General features: G+C 46.5%; 1 protein-coding gene across 2 annotated transcripts in view; it reads left to right on the forward strand.

Moving 5' to 3' along the window:
* LOC144889562 (zinc-binding protein A33-like) overlaps positions 1-18,891 on the forward strand; it is a 97,249-nt gene that overhangs the window by 21,145 nt on the left and 57,213 nt on the right. For both annotated transcript variants that reach the window (XM_078770266.1, XM_078770267.1), the window contains exons 2-3: positions 6,901-7,563; positions 11,786-11,881. In XM_078770266.1, coding sequence (XP_078626392.1) covers positions 6,946-7,563; positions 11,786-11,881 — 714 coding nt within the window. In that variant the 5' untranslated portion in view covers positions 6,901-6,945. The remainder of the gene's footprint in view (positions 1-6,900; positions 7,564-11,785; positions 11,882-18,891) is intronic.

The raw sequence follows: 18,891 nt of genomic DNA on the forward strand, positions 1-18,891 counted from the left end.
GTAGAGCATCCTTTTGACCTCAAAAATAATTTGTGGTAGAATTCAGTGACCTGATATGCAAATCGTCTTCAAAATGTAAGTGAATCGGTTTAAAATTGACAATTTTAGAAATCTGGCCTATGTTGACCTTTTGGCCTATGCTGACCTCAAAAATAGTTGGTAGTTGGTTTCAGTAAGCTGATATGAAAATCCTTTTCAAATTTCAAGTCAATCGGATGAAAATTGAGGATTTTAGAAGTTGGAAAAAAGTGGTTGACCTTTGGCCTATTTTGATCTTCTGACCTATGTTGATCTAAAAAATAGTTGTTGGTTGAATTGTGTTCGCTGATTTGTAAATCCCATTCAAATTTGAAGTGAATCGGATGAAAATTTAGGATGTTAGAAATTTGAAAAAAGTGGTTGACCTTTGGCCTATGTTGACCTTTTGGCCTATGCTGATCTCAAAAAATTTTGGTGGTTGAATTTTGTTATCTGATCTGTAAATCCTTTTCCAATTTCAAGTCAATTGGATGAAAATTGAGGATTTTAGAAATTCAAAAAAAGTGGTTGACCTTTCGCCTATCTTGACCTTTTGGCCTACGTTGATCTCAAAAATAGTAGGTGGTTGAATTCAGTTTGCCAATATGTAAATCATATTTAAATTTCTTGTCAATCGGATTAAAATTGAGGATTTTAGAAATTTGAAAAAAGTGGTTGACCTTTGGCCTATGTTGACCTTTTGATCTTTTGACCTCGAAAATATATAGGATTTTGTGCGACCACAAACCCTACCATTTGGTGAAGTTTCGTGAAAATCAGTTTAAAATTGTGACCTGTAGTCAAGTATAAGTGAGTGGACAGAAAAACAAACAAACACACACACACACAAACACACACACAAACCGGAGTGATCAAGGAACAAACAGACAGACAGACAGACAGACAGAACCACAGACGCAACCGACCAATACACTTGAAAAATCTTCGATTTTGCAAGTAACAAGAAGACGTCATGCAGAGCACGCTACCTGCAAAATCCGCCCCTCACCCCCAAGGAAAAAAATTCCATTGATACAGCAAATTGTCTATTTCATCACGATTAAAATTGACAATTTTGATGAAAGCTTGGGTCAATAGGAAGAAAAGTGACGTTTTTCAGATGAAAAATGATGATTTGGGAAGGTTGACTTTGAGTTGACCTTTGACCTTTTGACCTCAAATAGTTAGTTTCCCTATTTAGTGATTCAATATGCAAATGCTGTTCAATTTTCAAGTCAATCGGGTGAAAATTGAGGATTTAAAAAACTTGGCCTATGTTGACCTTATGGCCTATGTTGACTTCAAATATAGTGGGTGGTTGAATTCAGTGACCATATATGTAAATCCTCTTAGAATTCCAAGTCAATCGGATGAAAATTGGGGATTTTAGAAATTCGGCCTATGTTGACCTTTTGGCTTATGTTGACTTCAAAATAAGTGTTGGTTGAATTAGTTGACCTGACATGCAAATCCTCTTCAAATTTCAAGTCAATTGGATGAAAATTGATGATTTTAGAAATGTCTTCTATTTTGACCCTTACACCTCAGATAATTTGTAGTTGAATTCAGTGACCTGGCATGCAAATCCTCTTCAAATTTCAAGTCAATTGGATGAAAATTTATGATTTTAGAAATGTCTATTTTGACCTTTACACCTCAGATAATTTGTAGTTGAATTGAGTGACCTGGCATGCAAATCCTCTTCAAATTTCAAGTCAATTGGATGAAAATTGATGATTTTAGAAACTTGACAAAGTTGGTGACCTTTGGCCAATGTTGACCTTTTGCCCTCAAAATCAATTGGCTTCTTATGACCAACTTTACCATTACGTGAAGTTTCGTGAAGATTGGTTTAAAATTCTGACCTGCAGGTGATTGACATTCAGACACACAAAAAATTTTTTGTATACAAAGTTGAGGCTTGTATAAGAGCCAACACATAAGACGCATAACAACATAAACAAAAAAAAACACACATAAAACATGATAAAGGGAGTGGGAGACAACAGTAGAGGACAAGGACATCGGAAGATCTGTGGAAGGGAGAGCTCTGTGGCATGGGGTACACGGGATAAACATGATGGACACTACAAGACTTTCAGGAAAGAAAACGGAATTTGGAAAAGATGGATTTGGGGTGCATTAACAGGGGTAGAAAAGATCAAGGTTTTGGATAGGGGAAGATAAGAGATTGTGGTGAACAGCTGTTTTGAAGACCTGTAGGGAGGATTGGGATTGAAGACAGTGTGGGTGTTTGTTCCAAAGGTGGGAAAAAGAGGAATGAAAAGAGTGAAGGTGAGCGGAGAGTCTTGATTTTGGCGGTTTCACCAGAAGAGGGTTGCTGGCAGATCTTGTGCGTCCTGAAGGAATATTTGTGGACAGAGCACACACAGCAGGAGGGGCAAGGCCGGAGAGGAGTTCGAAGAAGACAGAAAGACCACCTACCTGCCTGCGGTGAGACAGTGCAAGGCCCTCAGAATCAGCTTCATCACGGGAGATACGAAACGGGCAGAATAACGAACACGACTAACATCGATTTTTGCAAGTAACAAACAGACAGGGGTGAAAACATAACCTCCATTCATCCTCGGTGGTGGAGGCTATACAGTCCTGGTCAAAAAATATTGGCACACTTGCATTTTTTTCAAATAATGCACCATTTCTTCCAGAAAATTGTTGAAATTAAAAAATATTTTGGTATCCACATATGTATTTCTTTGGTTTGCAGTGGAACAAATTTTTAAAAGCTTAAAAGCATTACTAAATCTTAGTTTATTCCATACAAAAATCCTAAAATCTCCCAGACAATGTTATTGTCACCTTTTAGAAGTTGTTAGAAATAATGAGAGTTCAAGCAGGTGAATCTCCTTTACTTTGGAATCAAACTCATCTGTGGTGAGTGGCAGGTGCCTGCAATATAAAAATCACTCATTCAAACAGTTTGAAAAGAGAAAAGGAGTCATTCTGCTGTTTTGTCACGGTGTGTACCACAATGGGCATGGAGAAAAGAAAAAATTACCAGAGAATTGACTGAGGACGTCAGACACAAGATTGTAGCCAGGCATGGACATTGGACAATCCCAAGGCTACAAGTCCATCTCCAGAGACCTTGATGTTCCTGTGTCCCACCGTAAGCAATGTTATCAAGAAGTTTATGTTATCATACGCAATGTTTTCATCCAGAAAAAGGTCTCATTTTATCAACCGCAAATATGCAGAACCAGATATGTTTGGAATACACAGATGGCTCTATGTCATGTGGATCTTGAAATGTCCTGCGGATGGCTCTATTAAGACGGAGCACCCACGTATGACCAATTGAGCTTACTTGGAGGCATTATTCAATGGCGGATTTCACTATGCAAGCGCGGGGGGAGGGAGGGGGGGGGGGAAGAGAGAGGAAGAAGAAGCGGGAGATTCACCTGACGCGATCTGAGCAGTCTTCAATCCTGAAATTAAACTCACAAAAATAAGATTTATTAAAAGGAACCCGGAAACAAGAACGTGACGGCAAACAAACGTCCTAAATCAGGATCCCTCACACCTGGCGTATCAACAAACAAAGGAAGATATATATTAAAAGAACCGTTGTGTTTGTGTTTGTGCTGGCTTTAGCTCTGTATGCAGTGTGTCAGGGACCGTCAGGCTCCGAGCACAGTCGTCCGACGCGGCTCCGGTTGGCGGGAACAAGGCCCCGATGCACCCCCATTCACTAGGCCTCTATAAGGCCTCTCGCGCCAAGCAAGCGAGCGGGCATGCAACCCGCTTCTTCAGCCATGCAATGTCCTCCCGGATTCGTCACGGAACTGCGATGCACCCAATGTTCGGATCAGAAAGGAGAGAGGGTCGCGGGTGAAGGAAGGCATGAGGGCAAGAGTTCGGAGCAGAGGAATTGTGAGGGCAAGAGCGAACGAGGAACAGGCACCACTGTCTATTGTAACGAGCAGGGACGAGAGAGAGAAAATGTCGGTCTCCTTCACTTTTTATCAACCCCCCTTGACATAATCTCTCTCTCTCTCTCTCTCTCTCTCTCGCTCTCTCTCTGCCAATCCTTGCCGGCCAACATCCCAGGCTCAATTCCCCACCAATGGCCGTGCCACTTCTCTCTCATGCCATTGGTCAGTCACCATTCAGTGTGTCGCTTCTTGCTCCCTTCCTTCCACCAATCCCAGGGAAGCTTCTTGCCCCTCCCATGGCCAATCACCAGTCCTTCCCTACTTTGCCAATCGGCAGCCTTCGTCCTGCCTTTGTGTCTTCCTTTCACCAATGGTGTGATCTGCCCCATCAAACCCGTTGACCAATCCCTCTGGTGGTGGGCGTGGCCTCAGCCTGCCTTGCTCAATGTTTGTCTCCAAGTCGGGGTTGTCAGCCCAAGTGCATCATCTGAGTTCCGGTTAGTTTTTATTGTTATTGTGGGGGGGGGGGGGGGGGGAGGGGTGCGGGGGGATTTAAGTAGGTGTGTGTGGTGTAACTAATGGACCTAACTAATGTCTATGGTGCGTTGCCATACAGGACAAAGGAATGATCACAGTGGGAACAACGTACAAGGGAATTGGCATAACTGCGTATTCTGCAGAATATGCAGAACAAATAGTGGAACCGCGCATAGCGGGGTCCGACTATAATCTGTCATGGACGCAGTTGAACCTTTTTATGGCTCCGCATGTCCTCTCTATGATTGTCCTGGTTCGCGTGTGGGCGCCATTGTACCACTCTTCTTATCGATCATTGGGATGAGCGATTGGGGGATTCAACATGATTGGCATGGTAGCCACTATCACCGAGAATCAGTCCATTATGCTGTGACTGTTGAATTGGGTGGTGCAGAGAAGACTCTTGCTAGATCTGAGAATCATGCATCGCTCCAGGGTGTTTGGCAACCATGTTAATAATCGTCATCTCATGGTCGCATATGCACCGCATGTTGTTGGAGTGAGATATTTTGCGGTTGATGTAGTCTACCTCGTGTCCATGCGGTGCTTGTATACGGATGTGTATGCAGTAGATCACACTGATCACACCCAGGAATCTGTGCTTGGAGAAGAAACTGCGCTTCACTTGGTGGGAGTCCTCTGGGTAGGATGGTCGTGATCTTCATGCAACAGATCCGTCATCTATTAGATCCCTCTCCTGTCGAACCAAAATGCTTGGTAGAAGTGTTCTTCATCATATATGTCAAGCGGGTTGAGGTGGTCCCTGAAAACGCGTCTGCGACGTCTTGCTCGGTGATACGAGTCCTGTTTGTGACCAATTTCCATGAAGTGCACCTTTTGGAAATTCAGAGGTTGGTGTTTAAGAAGAGTGTTCCCTTGAGTTTAAGTAAGGTTTTAAGGAATATTCTAATATGCAATGATCGTTAAATTCAAGATGTCCCTTAAGAAGAAACGTGAGGAACTATTTATGTAAATCCTCAAATCTTTTCTTAAGGATGCTTTATGCAACCAGGCCAATGTCATCAGAAACCTGGCACACTGTTCTGTTACTTGTGTTTGTGATGAGTTTTGAATGCACCTTCTGATTGGCTCCTTATGTATAGTTAGGCAGCCTAGCAATTTTTGGGGGAACGACTTTACAAAAGTACCATTTTTATCTTGCCAAAACGAAGTTTTTGCAAGATGTATTAGTCAGCTTGTATGTTTGTTTGTTTTTTTGTTTGTGGTTAATCATTTTTTTTTCACGTTTAGATCACTCTGTAGACCACAGTTATTATTGGAAACTCCTGTAACTTCGCCTATCAGAGTCCTATAGAGATACCCTTCAGCACACAAAATTTTGAAGGTCAAGGTCAAAGGTCAAGGTCACTTTGTGGTCAATCATGGAGGTCGACGAAACACTAATTTTTTGAGTAACTTTGATCGGATCGTCTCCAAACTTCATGGGAATCTAGTATATGGTCCGGCGCTCAGCTGATTAGTTTTTGGTGGCGATCGGCCTTGACCTTCATGGTTAGCGCTGGAGGTCGAAAATTATTGACCCCAAGGTCAAATTTTGAAATCGTAGGTACCATATCGAGTAATACCTCATATGAATGCCCTTGATGAGTGCTTCCCAGATCTGTAAACAGTTTGACGCTATGACGTCATTTGATGACGTCATGACGAAAAAACGGAATTTTCACATTTTGGCAAGATATGGTTCACCCTGTGGGTGACATATTTTATTATTTTAGTGGTTCATTGGACCATATGCAATAGAATTAGGACCGGAGGCAAGACATATACAGTGTTTGACTTTTGCGCAAATACGACTCGCACAGCATAATATCGAGCAATACATTTATGCAAATAAATCATCAGCTATTGGAGTTAGACTAAAATCGTAAATACATAAATTGCTGGACAAATTACCTTGAACAACATGTTGTCTGTTCTAAAGCTATATTGTCATTACATCCTTGTAGTTGCATACATGTTAGATATATGAGAGGTGCGCGAGTCACAAGTATAACACATTTGTATAAACACTCGGTATTATATTACTAATTATTATTACATGGAAGCGTAAGATTTATTTTGCAGGCATGCGTAAGTTTTACAAATAACACTGCATGTAATGAAATAAAAGTTAGGCTCCTTGTTGAAAATATATACATAATTGGTTTTTGTCCTTGGTTTTTGTCCAATAAAAGGTGAAGAACACTATATTTCTTGCCTCCGGTCCTAAATCTATTGTATATGGTCTAATGGACCACCAAAATAAAAATGGCGCCTTTGTCAAGCCGTTCCCCATTTTCGATAAATATGCTGCTAAGCTGCCTGACTAGTAGTGTGTCGTCTCATTTCATACCCTGAATGATTATTTCAACCCTAATTGTTATTGGTGTCAATATACTTGCTCTTTCATTACTTTATAGGTTTTTAAATTGTCAATCTCCATTTGCAGGTTTCAATTCAACTCTTCTTCGTATTCTTCTCTGAACCCAAAGAGATGGCTCATTCTTCTTCTTATTATTCTGATGATGAAGATAGTTTGGATGAACTCACATGCCCAGTGTGCTTTGACCTCTACAAGGAGCCCATTGCTTTGCCATGCGGCCACTCGTTTTGTCGTGTGTGTATAGAGAAATCCTGGGAGAGCAGGGAATATGGCACAGCCCGTGTTTGTCCAAATTGCCGTGAGATTTTTTCACCTCAAACAAAACTCAAGAAGAATGTGATCATTGCCAACTTAATAGAAAATATGAAGTTGAAAAAGAGAAAGGTGGTTGACGTCCGAGATACAGAACATGGTGATGTGAATGTTAAGGAAGGAGTGAAATCAGGGGGCAGTAAGAGTTACTGTGAGCTTTGTAATCGAGAGGGAGCCAAGAGGTGTGTACCTTGTGAGATTCTCTGCCGTGAGCCACACCTGAAGCCTCATCAACAAAAAGGGCACAAACTGGTGGATCATGGAGTGACGATTGAGGAACTAAGATGCATTGAGCACGGAAAGGCAATCCTACTGTACTGTAAGGATGATGAGAGCTTGATGTGTGTCGCGTGCACGGGTGGAGAACATGAGAACCACAACGTTGTTGATGTGGAGATTGTTCATGCTGAACTAAAGGTGAGTAAATCAGTAAAAATTGGCTATAGTTTGTGGTAAAAGAGTAAAAATAAATTATCCATATAATTGGAAATGAGTGCCTCTTTAGAATTATTTATATGTTGTTGTTGATCATTCACCTGTAGAAACTACATCATGAAAACGGTTCAATGCCAGAGAAAATTCTCAAAATGGTTTGATGTTTGCAGTTTGACATTTTAGGGTCTCGAACATTTTCTAGAAATTTAAATTATAAAATATATCTATCTTTACCTTCATACCAACGTGATGTGATAACATCATATAATCTCAGTTCATCTACCTCTCACATAATTATATAATTATATAAATGTATGGTGATTTAATCATGGAAGCCTCACCAACCATCTACCTTCAAGTCAGCTGAGAAAAAGTTTTACGGTGAAGCCGTAAAACGTTTTATGGCAATGCCATCAGGAACAGTGTCTGTCCGTCATAATTATGTATTTATGTATGTATGTATGTATGTATTGTTATGGATCCGGGGGATGGCACTCCCGTTAGCAAGGGGGGGTTAATCCCCTTGTCCTGTTAAGCTGGCCGTCCGACCGGTCCTGGGGGTATGATGTCACTTCCGGTCGATGGTAAGTAGGGTTGTAAGCCCAATTTGTCTGAATACCTAAGTACTACCACCGGCCGTAAGCGAGGAAATACTCCCACCCAGGCCGCAGCATGATTGGATTGCGCTGAGCGAAGCGAGCTGCGACTCGGGCCATTAGCAAGAGACTAAACCCGACTATAAAGCAGTTGGCCGAATCATGCCACAGGTACTCAATGGGAAGAAGGGACTAACGCGACCGGGGGAAAGAAGAAGCCAAAGTAAGGAATAACAGATATTTATTAATTATGTACACGAAAACCCAAAGAAGAAGAAACGAAAGTAATATACAGAAGAAGAAGACGCAGGACGCAGGGCAGCCTTAAAAACAGTCTTATATAATATATCCCAGACAAAACGAACAGACTCACACGAATAGGGATTGGCAGGAAGGAATGGCTGGAAGGGGAAGAAGGTCCAGGCAGGTGACAAGGTAGTAAGGTCCGGGCCGGTGCGCAGCATCGAGGTTGGCTCCAGTCCACACTCCGGGCTCGAGGCAAAACCCGGTGGCAGCTGCACGTATTCGTTTCACGCGGGCTGACAACGTGAATAGATGGCGTAAGGTCAGCGGACTCACTCTTCTGCCTCACGATCCTTCGCACTCAGCTCTCCTCTCTTTAATTCTTGATGCACTCATCCCTCTCACTCATCTGTTCAAGCAGTACCTCGCAGCCACTTTTATTGTCCGTGTAGAAATCAAGCCGCCGGCTCCGATGACACGCCTACCGGTTGGCTCACCTCGGCGCTGGTTGGCCGGCAAGGGCTCGCTGACTCCACCTCTGATGACGAGTTCATGTGCCACACCTTGTTCTTGTGGTTCCGCCCCTTCTTCCTCGGCTTAACTGCATGGCTTATGGCGGCATGCTGCCAGCAAACAGCCCAATGCAAACGGCGGCGAACGCTGCTGGCAAGCGAAGTACCACAATTTGGAGAGGGAGAGAGCAAAATGGATGGAATGGGGCCTATCTTATTTGATTAATGCAACACAGATTCAACTATTGGGAACAGATCCTTAACTGAAACACATAATAATGAAATAACTACAGAGAGGTCCTATGGTTCTCTACGTGTTGTACATGGACTAACTAGGGTGCGATCTTTAATAAAGTCAATTGATGGGGATATTTACAGGGGATCATTTATAAGGGAAACATTTACTAAAATTTACTAGTGAAGGTTCTAAAAACCGTAACAGTATGTGCAGTCGTGGCCAAAAATATTGGCACCCATGCACTTAAAAAAAAAAAAAATGCACCATTTGTTCCAGAAGATCTAACAACTTGCAGCGTCTGAGGCCAAAAGGTTTGATCAACTTTTCGAAACCAAAATTTAATGCAGATTCCAAAAATCAATTTCTTATGTGCCGCAAATGTTGCGGTTTGGTTGAAAAATGCGTTTTTTGTTGTTACTTTTCTATATTGTGGCGAAATCTGAAAATTATGCTTTAATTCTAGATATCAAATTTACTCTCTGGTATATGGTCACGTGAGGTATCAAAATAAAGCTACTGACCTGGAGATCACTTAAGAACACAAATAATATGAAATTAAAATATAGTTGCCATGGTAACAGCCATTTGAGTGGCTCTGAATTCCAAAAATATCAATTTCATGCTGTAATACATTGTACATTTTAATGTGGAATCAGAGGCCAAATGGTTTTTAAATCATTTCTAAATCATAATTTTATGTAGAATCTGAATATCAATGTCTTACAAGCTTGACATCTATAAATTGTATAAGTGACGATCTTCAACAGACTCGTCAAATGGATTCAGTGTGCTCTCAATGCCATTGATAATTTTGGCACCATCTTTGTTGTCATGCAGAACTCTATGATTTGTAAGCTCCTGTGTTGAATCTTCATTCTTTCTTCGTCCTGCCATGTCAAACAGGTTCCCAAGAATTTCACTCCTCATTGCCCGAGTAATCATCCACCGACTTCTTGCACCGATGTTTTGAGTGAAGGCTGAGATACCAGTCATGCGTGAAGCAGCATCTGCATTAACCGTTTGCTCAAGAGTCAAATCAACTGGGGTTCTTGTGAAGGTTTTGGTGGTGCGTCTGATAGACAAGCCTCCAGACATCAACATCTGACGTGCACCAGGATGAGAGATGTCTATGTTGAGGAGATTCAGGTGGTATCTTGTCATGTACCATGCATAATTGGGAAGGTTGGTGACAAAGAAGATGGGACACATCTTTCCAAGGCAGAAGATGAACAAGTCAAGATCATTTGTACATGTTTCACGACTGAATAGATGATGAAGTTCAACTAAATCTAGATACATGATCCAGTATTGAGCTGTTGCACCATGCTGTCCTGAGCGATGCTTCTCCATAAATTCTTCATACATCTGCAAGAATTCTATGCATTCCTTTGAAAGTTCCAGACAAGATAGAGTTTCTGATGATGGGTTGTCATGCAAGGTTTTCAGACTTTCTACTAAGGGCTGAGAAGATGGCCCAACTGGCCCATGTTCACTCAGAAAACGTTTAAAATGAAGCTTGTGAATAGCCAGAGCAAGAATTGTGTGGAGCCTTCTACATCTATTATAGTGTCTACCAGAAATCAAACCATTAAGAGACCCACCAGCAAGTCCACCTCTGTCTGTCATTATCTGTGGTCCACCTGAATCAGCCAACAGGGCTCCCATTGCTGAAAAGTAGGCCATCTGAATGTGAAAAGCTCCAAAACAAACAAATACATTATCATATTTTGGTGATTCCTCAGCTCGAATTTGTATAGCTGGCTTCGCAACAGCCAGGTCATAATGAACCAAAGCATATGGCTCCCCACATTCATCAGCCACCTGTTGTGCAATTTTCATTGTTTCCACCACTACATCCAATATTGTTTGTGGAAGACTGATGTTGTCCATGTATCCTATGACTTGTTGAGGCAAGCAATCATTTGTTACTCTTGAGTTCCATCCAACCCACATGGGGGTATTCTCCAGAAGAACACATGACAACTATATTTTAATTTCATATTATTTGTGTTCTTGAGTGATCTCCAGGTCAGTAGCTTTATTTTGATACCTCACATGACCATATACCAGAGAGTAAAATTGATATCTAGAATTAAAGCATAATTTTCAGATTTCGCCAAAATATAGAAAAATAACAACCAAAAAACGCATTTTTCACCCAAACCGCAACATTTGCGGCACATAAGAAATGGATTTTTGGAATCTGCATTAAATTTTGGTTTAGAAAGGTTGATCAAACCTTTTGGCCTCAGACGCTGCACAAAAGGTACCCTAGCTCTTGGACCACGAGGTCGGAGAGGGTAGTACAAGTCCCCACCCTTTACAGTACAGTATTCCTGTCCCCACGTTTTCCAGGGCAGTGAGTCACCTTTTTGTCACTTTTGCTTTGTGCACGTAACCCGAGATATTTTTTTGCGATCGATTGAGGCAGCTGTCAGTTGCCAATACACCACCCAAATAAAGGTGTGTGTCAAAGAATGTGTTGCATGCTTGGAACACAATCACCCGTTGGTCGGGTACTTTGTTAGTTTATATACATTTTGTGCAGGATGTTCCTTTTTGAATCAACGGCCGAGGTTCACGATTCTTCACCTCTGTTTCTTTATTCTGTGCAGGATGTTTTGGCTGCAAAGTATCATCGTGTATCAGAGTCAATGCAGAGCGTTGCATCCCAACTACAGCAGGTTTGGGAAGAGGAATTGCAAACTGAGGTGCGGATCACCAAGGAATGGAAATTCTTGGAAAGGGTCATGCCCCAACCCCTTCCCAGTTTAAAAAGAGGAATTCACTGGAGGGAGGTGCTCACTCACTTCATTATGTTTCTCTTCTAATACGTCATGGTTGTTTTGTGAAGGGATGTACGATAACAAAAAAATTGCAAGTGAACTTACGAATTCTGAAAACAACATGAAGCAAGCAGCCATTAATTAATTTTATAAAAAACAAACACACAAACAAGAAATATGTCGTGCATAGCATCCATAAAATAAGATGTTGGTCTAGGAAGACCTCAAAAATAATTGGTGGTTGAATGCAGTGACCAGACATGCAAATCCCTCTCAAATTTCAAATTAATTGGATTAAATTTTAGGATTTTAGAAACTTGGCATATGGTGACCTTTTGGCCTATGTTGACCTCAAAAGTACTTGGTGGTTGAATTCAGTGACCATATATGCAAATCCTCTTAAAATTTCAAGTCAATCGGATGAAAATTGAGGATTTTAGAAATTTGACAAAGTTGGTGACCTTTGTCCTATGTTGACCTGTTGACCTTTTGACCCCAAAACCAATAGGCTTCTTGCTTATGACCAACTCTACCATTTGGTGAAGTTTGGTTGAAAATTGTGACTTGTAGGCGACTGACAAACAGACAGAAATACAGACAAACAGATATACAGACAGACAGAATAACACACAAGATCAACCAATAAATCTTCGATTTTCGCAAGTAACAATCCGACAATGGTATGTACATACGAATTGTTACGTTTGTGGGGGGTAGGGATACCTTAGTCCAGGTAGATTGCATAGGTAGTGTGCTCCGAATGTCGTGAAGAAGAAGAAACCTCGATGTATCATCAGTAGGGAATTTGTGTAGACCGGATGTCAGCTAAGCTTGTATCTTCGTCCCCATCAGAGGGGTGGGGCTTGTTAATTAGCAAGGGAGTATTGGTAATTGATTCCCTGTTTGTAATTCCCTCTGTAATTTATTCCTCTGTTCCTTATGACATCGCACTAGACACACAGACAGAAATCGCCTATTAAATACACTAATTTAAAAAACCAACCGGAAACCAGGCATGAAGCATTACCGTGGATAACACCGACTTGGTGAACACACAGGACAGGCGCCATGAGCCACGCCACGAAGAGCAGTGATTGGTCAGGGATTTGATTGGCACAGAGGACTGGTAAGAAGGGACTATAGGATTGGTGAAGCAGGCATGGATAACGTCAGAGCCGTGCGTACAAAATAGTTGAAGCGGTGGACATTTTTCCCTTCTCGGTTTGGGTCTGGTGGTGGACGGTCGTGTGCCGACACACTTCTCGTTTCTTCTCCTTCTGGACTTTGTTGGCGAACGGGCATGTGCCGACATTTTATCTCTCCCGGCATCAGCATTTTCTCTCTCTCAGCATCGACGACCTCTTGGTCCTTCTCGTTTTTGAACTGGTGGTGAACGGTCGCTATTGCTCTTGCGCAAGGAAGCTTCATCGCGAATGGCCATGTTCCAAGATCTTGCTAGTAGTCGTGAGGAGAAAGAGCCGCGGACAGAGAGTGTGGTTTCCCGCGCGAGGACGACGAAATAAGCGCGGCTGGAAGAGCGAACTGTGTATACGGAGGCCTGGTTTTTCCCGCCCACGTGCTGTGTGCCAACGAACGTGCATCTCCTGCCAAGGCCTCAGATGATCTTTGCAATTCCTGACGAGATGCACCAACCGATTTGAGCTAAGTGCCCACTAAATAACACGCATTTATTTGCAGTTATTATATCCTTTTGTCTGTATTTGGGTCTGTGCGGGAGCGCTCCAATTTAGGAATATAGTTTTATTTGGCCGTGTTTTATTTTGTTGCCGGCATTTCTTTAATATAACCGGCATTTTTGTACAGTTTACTTTCGTGTTGTTCGAGTTAATTTATCCAGGTGTGAAGACTGCCAGTGGGATCCGTGAAGGTAAGCGCTCTTTGGTCTCTCCCCCCACACGTATTCTCCGCTATGTTTTGACTGAACGCCTCAGAGTTAAAGCCCGTTCGGAAATCCGTTTCCTTGGAAGATTGTAATCACCAGGAACGTGACAGTATGCATGTTTGTATGTGTTTCTAAACCACCGACTTTGTCAATATGTTCTTGCCACAAGTTTTTCCGTTTTCGGTGTCGGCCTACCCATGATCATGTGTGAGAAAATAATTTCTCCCTTCCCCCAAACCTTACCTTCTCACCGCACCCTAAGCATCAGGCGATACCTAGGTTCGGGTGTATATTCTATCATTAGTTTTTTGCTTTTTTATTTATTAGTTATTATTTATTATTATTAGCTCTTTGTGCACCTTTGTAAATATAATCACTGTCTATAAAAAAGACATGTCACACCTGTAACACCAGGACAGGGCCCGTGGAAATTTGGGGTGCATTGGGATGGCCCTGCAGGTAACGATGAGTCTTGTGGCTTCCACCGGGTGATGCGGTCTGTTGACTGTGGTTGTACAAATGTTTTTGAAATTCTTGCAAGTTTGATTGGTTCAGTTTTGTGGTTAAGTTATGTTTGCGTGTTATTTGTTTCCTTCCTCCGCAGGAACAACCAATCATAATTGTGTAAATATTTGAAATGCGATTGTTACTTAACGGGGTAGCACATTAAGGAGAGTAGGTAGGTAGCAACGGCTCACTTCACACAGCCCTCCTGATTTATTTCACAGGCTAAGTAAGTGTGAGACAGTAAGTGTTAAGACTGGGAGGGCAGCGCCTGCGGTGAACCTTGCAGGAGCTACGGTTCCAGAGGGGGGGGGGGGTTAGAGGTGGGGGGCTGTGTTATGAATTTTGGGGTAGTGATATATAGATTCAGGTAGATCTGCATAGGTAGGTGCTCCGATGATCGTGCGTAGAAAGAACCACTTCGATGCACATAAGTCAGGGACCTGTTTAGCCGAATATCGGGTAAGTGTGTCTCCGTGGTCATATGAGGATAACCCTCGTGATAACTAGTGTAGGGATTATGTTAACTCCCCTGTTCGTTAAACCTTGTGATTTATCCCATTATCCTTTTTGGCACCACATGCAGACACTAGTTAGGAATCCATCGCCATTAGCACACTAATTAATTACTACCAACAATATAAACCACCGGAAGCCGAGAAGGAAGCTTTGTCAACCATTACACCACCTTGGAAAGCACACATTGTGCAGGCAGGCTGAAAACATGCATGGGGAACTGTGATTGTCTAAGGACAAAGCAGGAGGCAACTCGCTATTGGATGGGAGTCGACTAACCAAAGGAGGCAGGGTAAGATGTAAGGGAACCTGGGGGTAAGAAGGAACCTGCTGATAGGTGAAGAGTGAAGCATTGTAGTGGTAGCGAGGGAGAGATTACGTTTTGACCGGAGCGATAAAAGACTTCGCACGACGGAGGATGCCCAGTCGGCGACTGGCTTTGGAGGCCAGCTTGGAAATGTGGTGTTCCCAGGAAAGATCATGGCAGATAGTGAGACCCAAAAGCTTGAGGGACAGAACTTCTTGGAGAGGATTGTTGAGAAAATAGATGGGAGGGTTGTCCAGTTGGTCTTTTCGGAGAGACAAAGTGAGAGTGTTGAAGTGTGATGCTGCGCACACACAGGACTCGCTTGCCAGAGAGGTAGGCAACAACGCGTTTGTTATAACAAAGAGTCTTTATTCCAAAGCTCGTACTGCAGCACTGTGCGGCCTCGAGCTTAGAGCCCGCATATATGTGCCGAGGCGATGCCTAGTCCCCGGGCATGGCCGATCGGTCAAAGGGCGGGGCATGTGCCTTCGATCCCCGCCTGGGCGCTCGCGCCACCCACTGGTGCATGGAATTATTGCCCCTTGTGCCCGCCACACGCGCCCCCCCCCAGAATTCCTGCGCACCTGCAGGGTGAGTTTGCGGGGAAGCCGGATGACCGGCCGAAACTCCCCCTGGTGATGGGTGCAGGGCTGGGGGGTAGCGGGCCGGCGGGGCTGGGGGGTGCCGGGGGTCCGACTGCCGGGGGGCGGCCTTTACACGGAGGCAGAGCTGCTGGCGGGGGGTGGTCCGGATCGAGGTGGGCCAGCTTGAGGCGGTCCATGGAAATGCGATCCGGGGCACCGCCGATGTCAATGGTGAAAAATTTGTCCCCGGTCTCCAGCACGTGGAAGGACCCATCGTACGGGGGCCGTAGCGGTGCCCGGTGGGCGTCGTGCCGGATGAAGACGTACTTTGCCGTGTGAAGCTCCGGGCGACGTGGGAAGGCGGGCAACCGTGGTGTGCCATTGGCACCGGGGCGAACCTCCGGGCGATCTCCTGAAGGGCGGAGCGCTGTTGCGCCGCGGACCAAGGAGCCGTGGAGTCGGGGATAAATTCACCCTGTACCCGCAGTGGTTGCCCGAAGACCAGCTCCACCGAGGACGCGCGCAGGTCTTCGTTGGGCGCCGTCCTGAGGCCCAGCAGGACCCAGGGAAGTCTGTCGACCCAGCCGCCATCGCGGAGGCTGGCCCAGAGCGCGGCCTTCATTGAGCGATGAAAGCACTCGCACAGGCCATTGGCCTGAGGGTGGTAGGCCGTGGTGCGGTGTAGTTTCACCCCGAGCCCTTGCGCCACCGCGGCCCAGAGCTCCGAGGTGAACTGGGGGCCGCGGTCGGACGAGATGTCCGAGGGGGCACCGAACCGGGCAACCCAATTGGCGATAAAGGCTTGCCGCAGATGCAGACGTCGCCGCCAATGGGACGGCCTATGGCCACCGTGTGGTGCGGTCGACCATGGTGAGGAGGTGGGTGAACCCCCGCGAGGGGGGCAGAGGTCCCACCAAGTCGACGTGCACGTGGTCGAACCGACGCTCGGGCACCGCAAATGGGGCCAACAGGGCCTGGGTGTGGCGGTGGACCTTTGCGCACTGGCATGCGAGGCACATCCTGGCCCAGTCGCTGACGTCCTTCCGGAGGCCATGCCAGACGAACTTCGCCACGACGAGCTTCTGGGATGCCTTTGTGCCCGGGTGGGACAGGCCGTGGATGGCGTCGAAAACGGGGTGCCGCCAGCCAGCCGGCACGATGGGGCGAGGCCGGCCGAGGGAGACGTCGCATAGGAGGGCCGCGCCCGCGGCGTCGAATGGCACCTCGGTGACGCGGAGGCCCGTGACGGCGGTCCGCAAGGCCTGGACGCCGGGGTCGGTGGTCTGGTCCTCCGCCATCCGGGCATAGTCGACCCCGAGGTGGACCGCATGCACGACGGACCGGGAAAGGCAATCCACCAGCGGGTTCTCCTTACCCGCCATGTGACGGATGTCCGTCGTGTACTCGGACACGGCAGAGAGGTGACGCTGCTGCCGTGCTGACCATGGCTCGGCGACCTTGGCCATCGCGAACACCAGGGGCTTGTGGTCGACAAAAGCCGTGAACGGGCGGCCGTCCAGCAGATGGCGGAAGTGTCGGACCGCCAGGTGGAGCCCGAGCAGCTCAGGGTCGAAGGTGCTATAGCAGCGTTCGTGCGGGCGAAGCTGCCGGCTAAAAAACGCCAGCGGTTGCCAAGCACCACGCACACATTGCTCGTGCACCGCGCCCACCGCGTAGTCCGACGCGTCGGTGGTGAGGGCGATTGGTGCATCCGGCGCCGGGTGCGCCAGCATGGTGGCGTCGGCCAGGGCCAGCTTTGCGCCCGCAAATGCCACGGCCATCGGCTCCGACCAGGCGATGTCACCTTTGCCCGGCTTGCCCCGGATGTGCAAGGGGCGGAGGAGCTGAGCGACGTGGGGCACGAAGCGGTGGTAAAAATTTACCATGCCCAGGAACTCCTGGAGCCCCTTGATCGTACGGGGCCACGGGAAATCCCTGACCGCCTCTACCTTGGCCGGTAAAGGGACGGCCCCGTGCCTGGTGATGCGGTGCCCCAAGAAGTCGATGGTGGCGATGCCGAAACGGCACTTGGCGGGATTGATGATTAGGCCATGCTGGCCCAGGTGTTCGAAAAGCGTGCGGAGGTGGAGGAGGTGCTCCTCCCGGGACGCGCTCGCGACTAGGATGTCGTCCAGGTAGACAAACAGGAAAGGTAAGTCACGCAAGACGCTGTCCATAAGCCGCTGGAACGCCTGGGCCGCATTCTTCAACCCGAAGGGCATTCTTAGGAACTCGAAGAGGCCGAAAGGGGTGATGACGGCCGTCTTCGGGATGTCGTCCGGTTGGACGGGGACCTGGTGGTAGCCCCGGATGAGGTCCACCTTAGAAAACACGGTCGTGTTTCCCAACCGGGCGGAAAAGTCCTGAATATGTGGGACCGGGTAGCGGTCGGGGGTGGTGGCATCATTGAGCCGGCAGTAGTCCCCGCATGGCCGCCATCCCCCACCGGGCTTCGGCACAATGTGCAGAGGAGCAGCCCAAGCGCTGTTGGAGCGTCGTGCGATCCCCAGCCGCTCCAGCGTGGCGAACGCCGCTTTCGCCACGGCGAGCTTCGTGGGCTCGATTCGGCATGCCCGGGCATAGACCGGCGGGCCGACCGTGGGGATATGGTGCTCCACCCTGTGTTTAATGGCCACCACTGAGAAGGTGGGCCACGTGAGGGCCGGGAAACTGGCGAGGAGGCGGGGGGAATTTCGTCCGCTGCCGGAAGCGTGCAAACTAAACTCGCCGGGATGGAACCTTCCAGCAAGCCGCTTGGCAAGCCGCTCGGTGAGCCGCTCAGTGAGCTGCTCAAGCCGCTCAGCGAACAAGCGAGCGAGCTAAAGGTTTCGGCCTGGACGAGCCGTCTGCACTTCACGTCGACCAACAACCCATTCACACATAGGAAGTCCGCACCAAGCAGTGCCATTGGCATGCTGGCGGTCACGAACGACCATTGAAAGCGCTGCCCTCCGAACCGCAGGGAGAGGCAACGCTTCCCGAATGTGCGGATGGGTGTACCGTTGGCGGCAAGTAAAGCGGGGCCCCGGCCCGCGGTTCGCTTGTCGGACATGGAGGCAGGGAGGACGCTTACCTGCGCTCCTGTATCACAAAGCAAACAGTGCCCGGACAAGGTGTCCAT

This window comes from Myxine glutinosa, chromosome 1, assembly GCF_964187855.1.
Source record: "Myxine glutinosa chromosome 1, kmMyxGlut1.1, whole genome shotgun sequence".
Lineage (NCBI taxonomy): Eukaryota > Metazoa > Chordata > Myxini > Myxiniformes > Myxinidae > Myxine > Myxine glutinosa.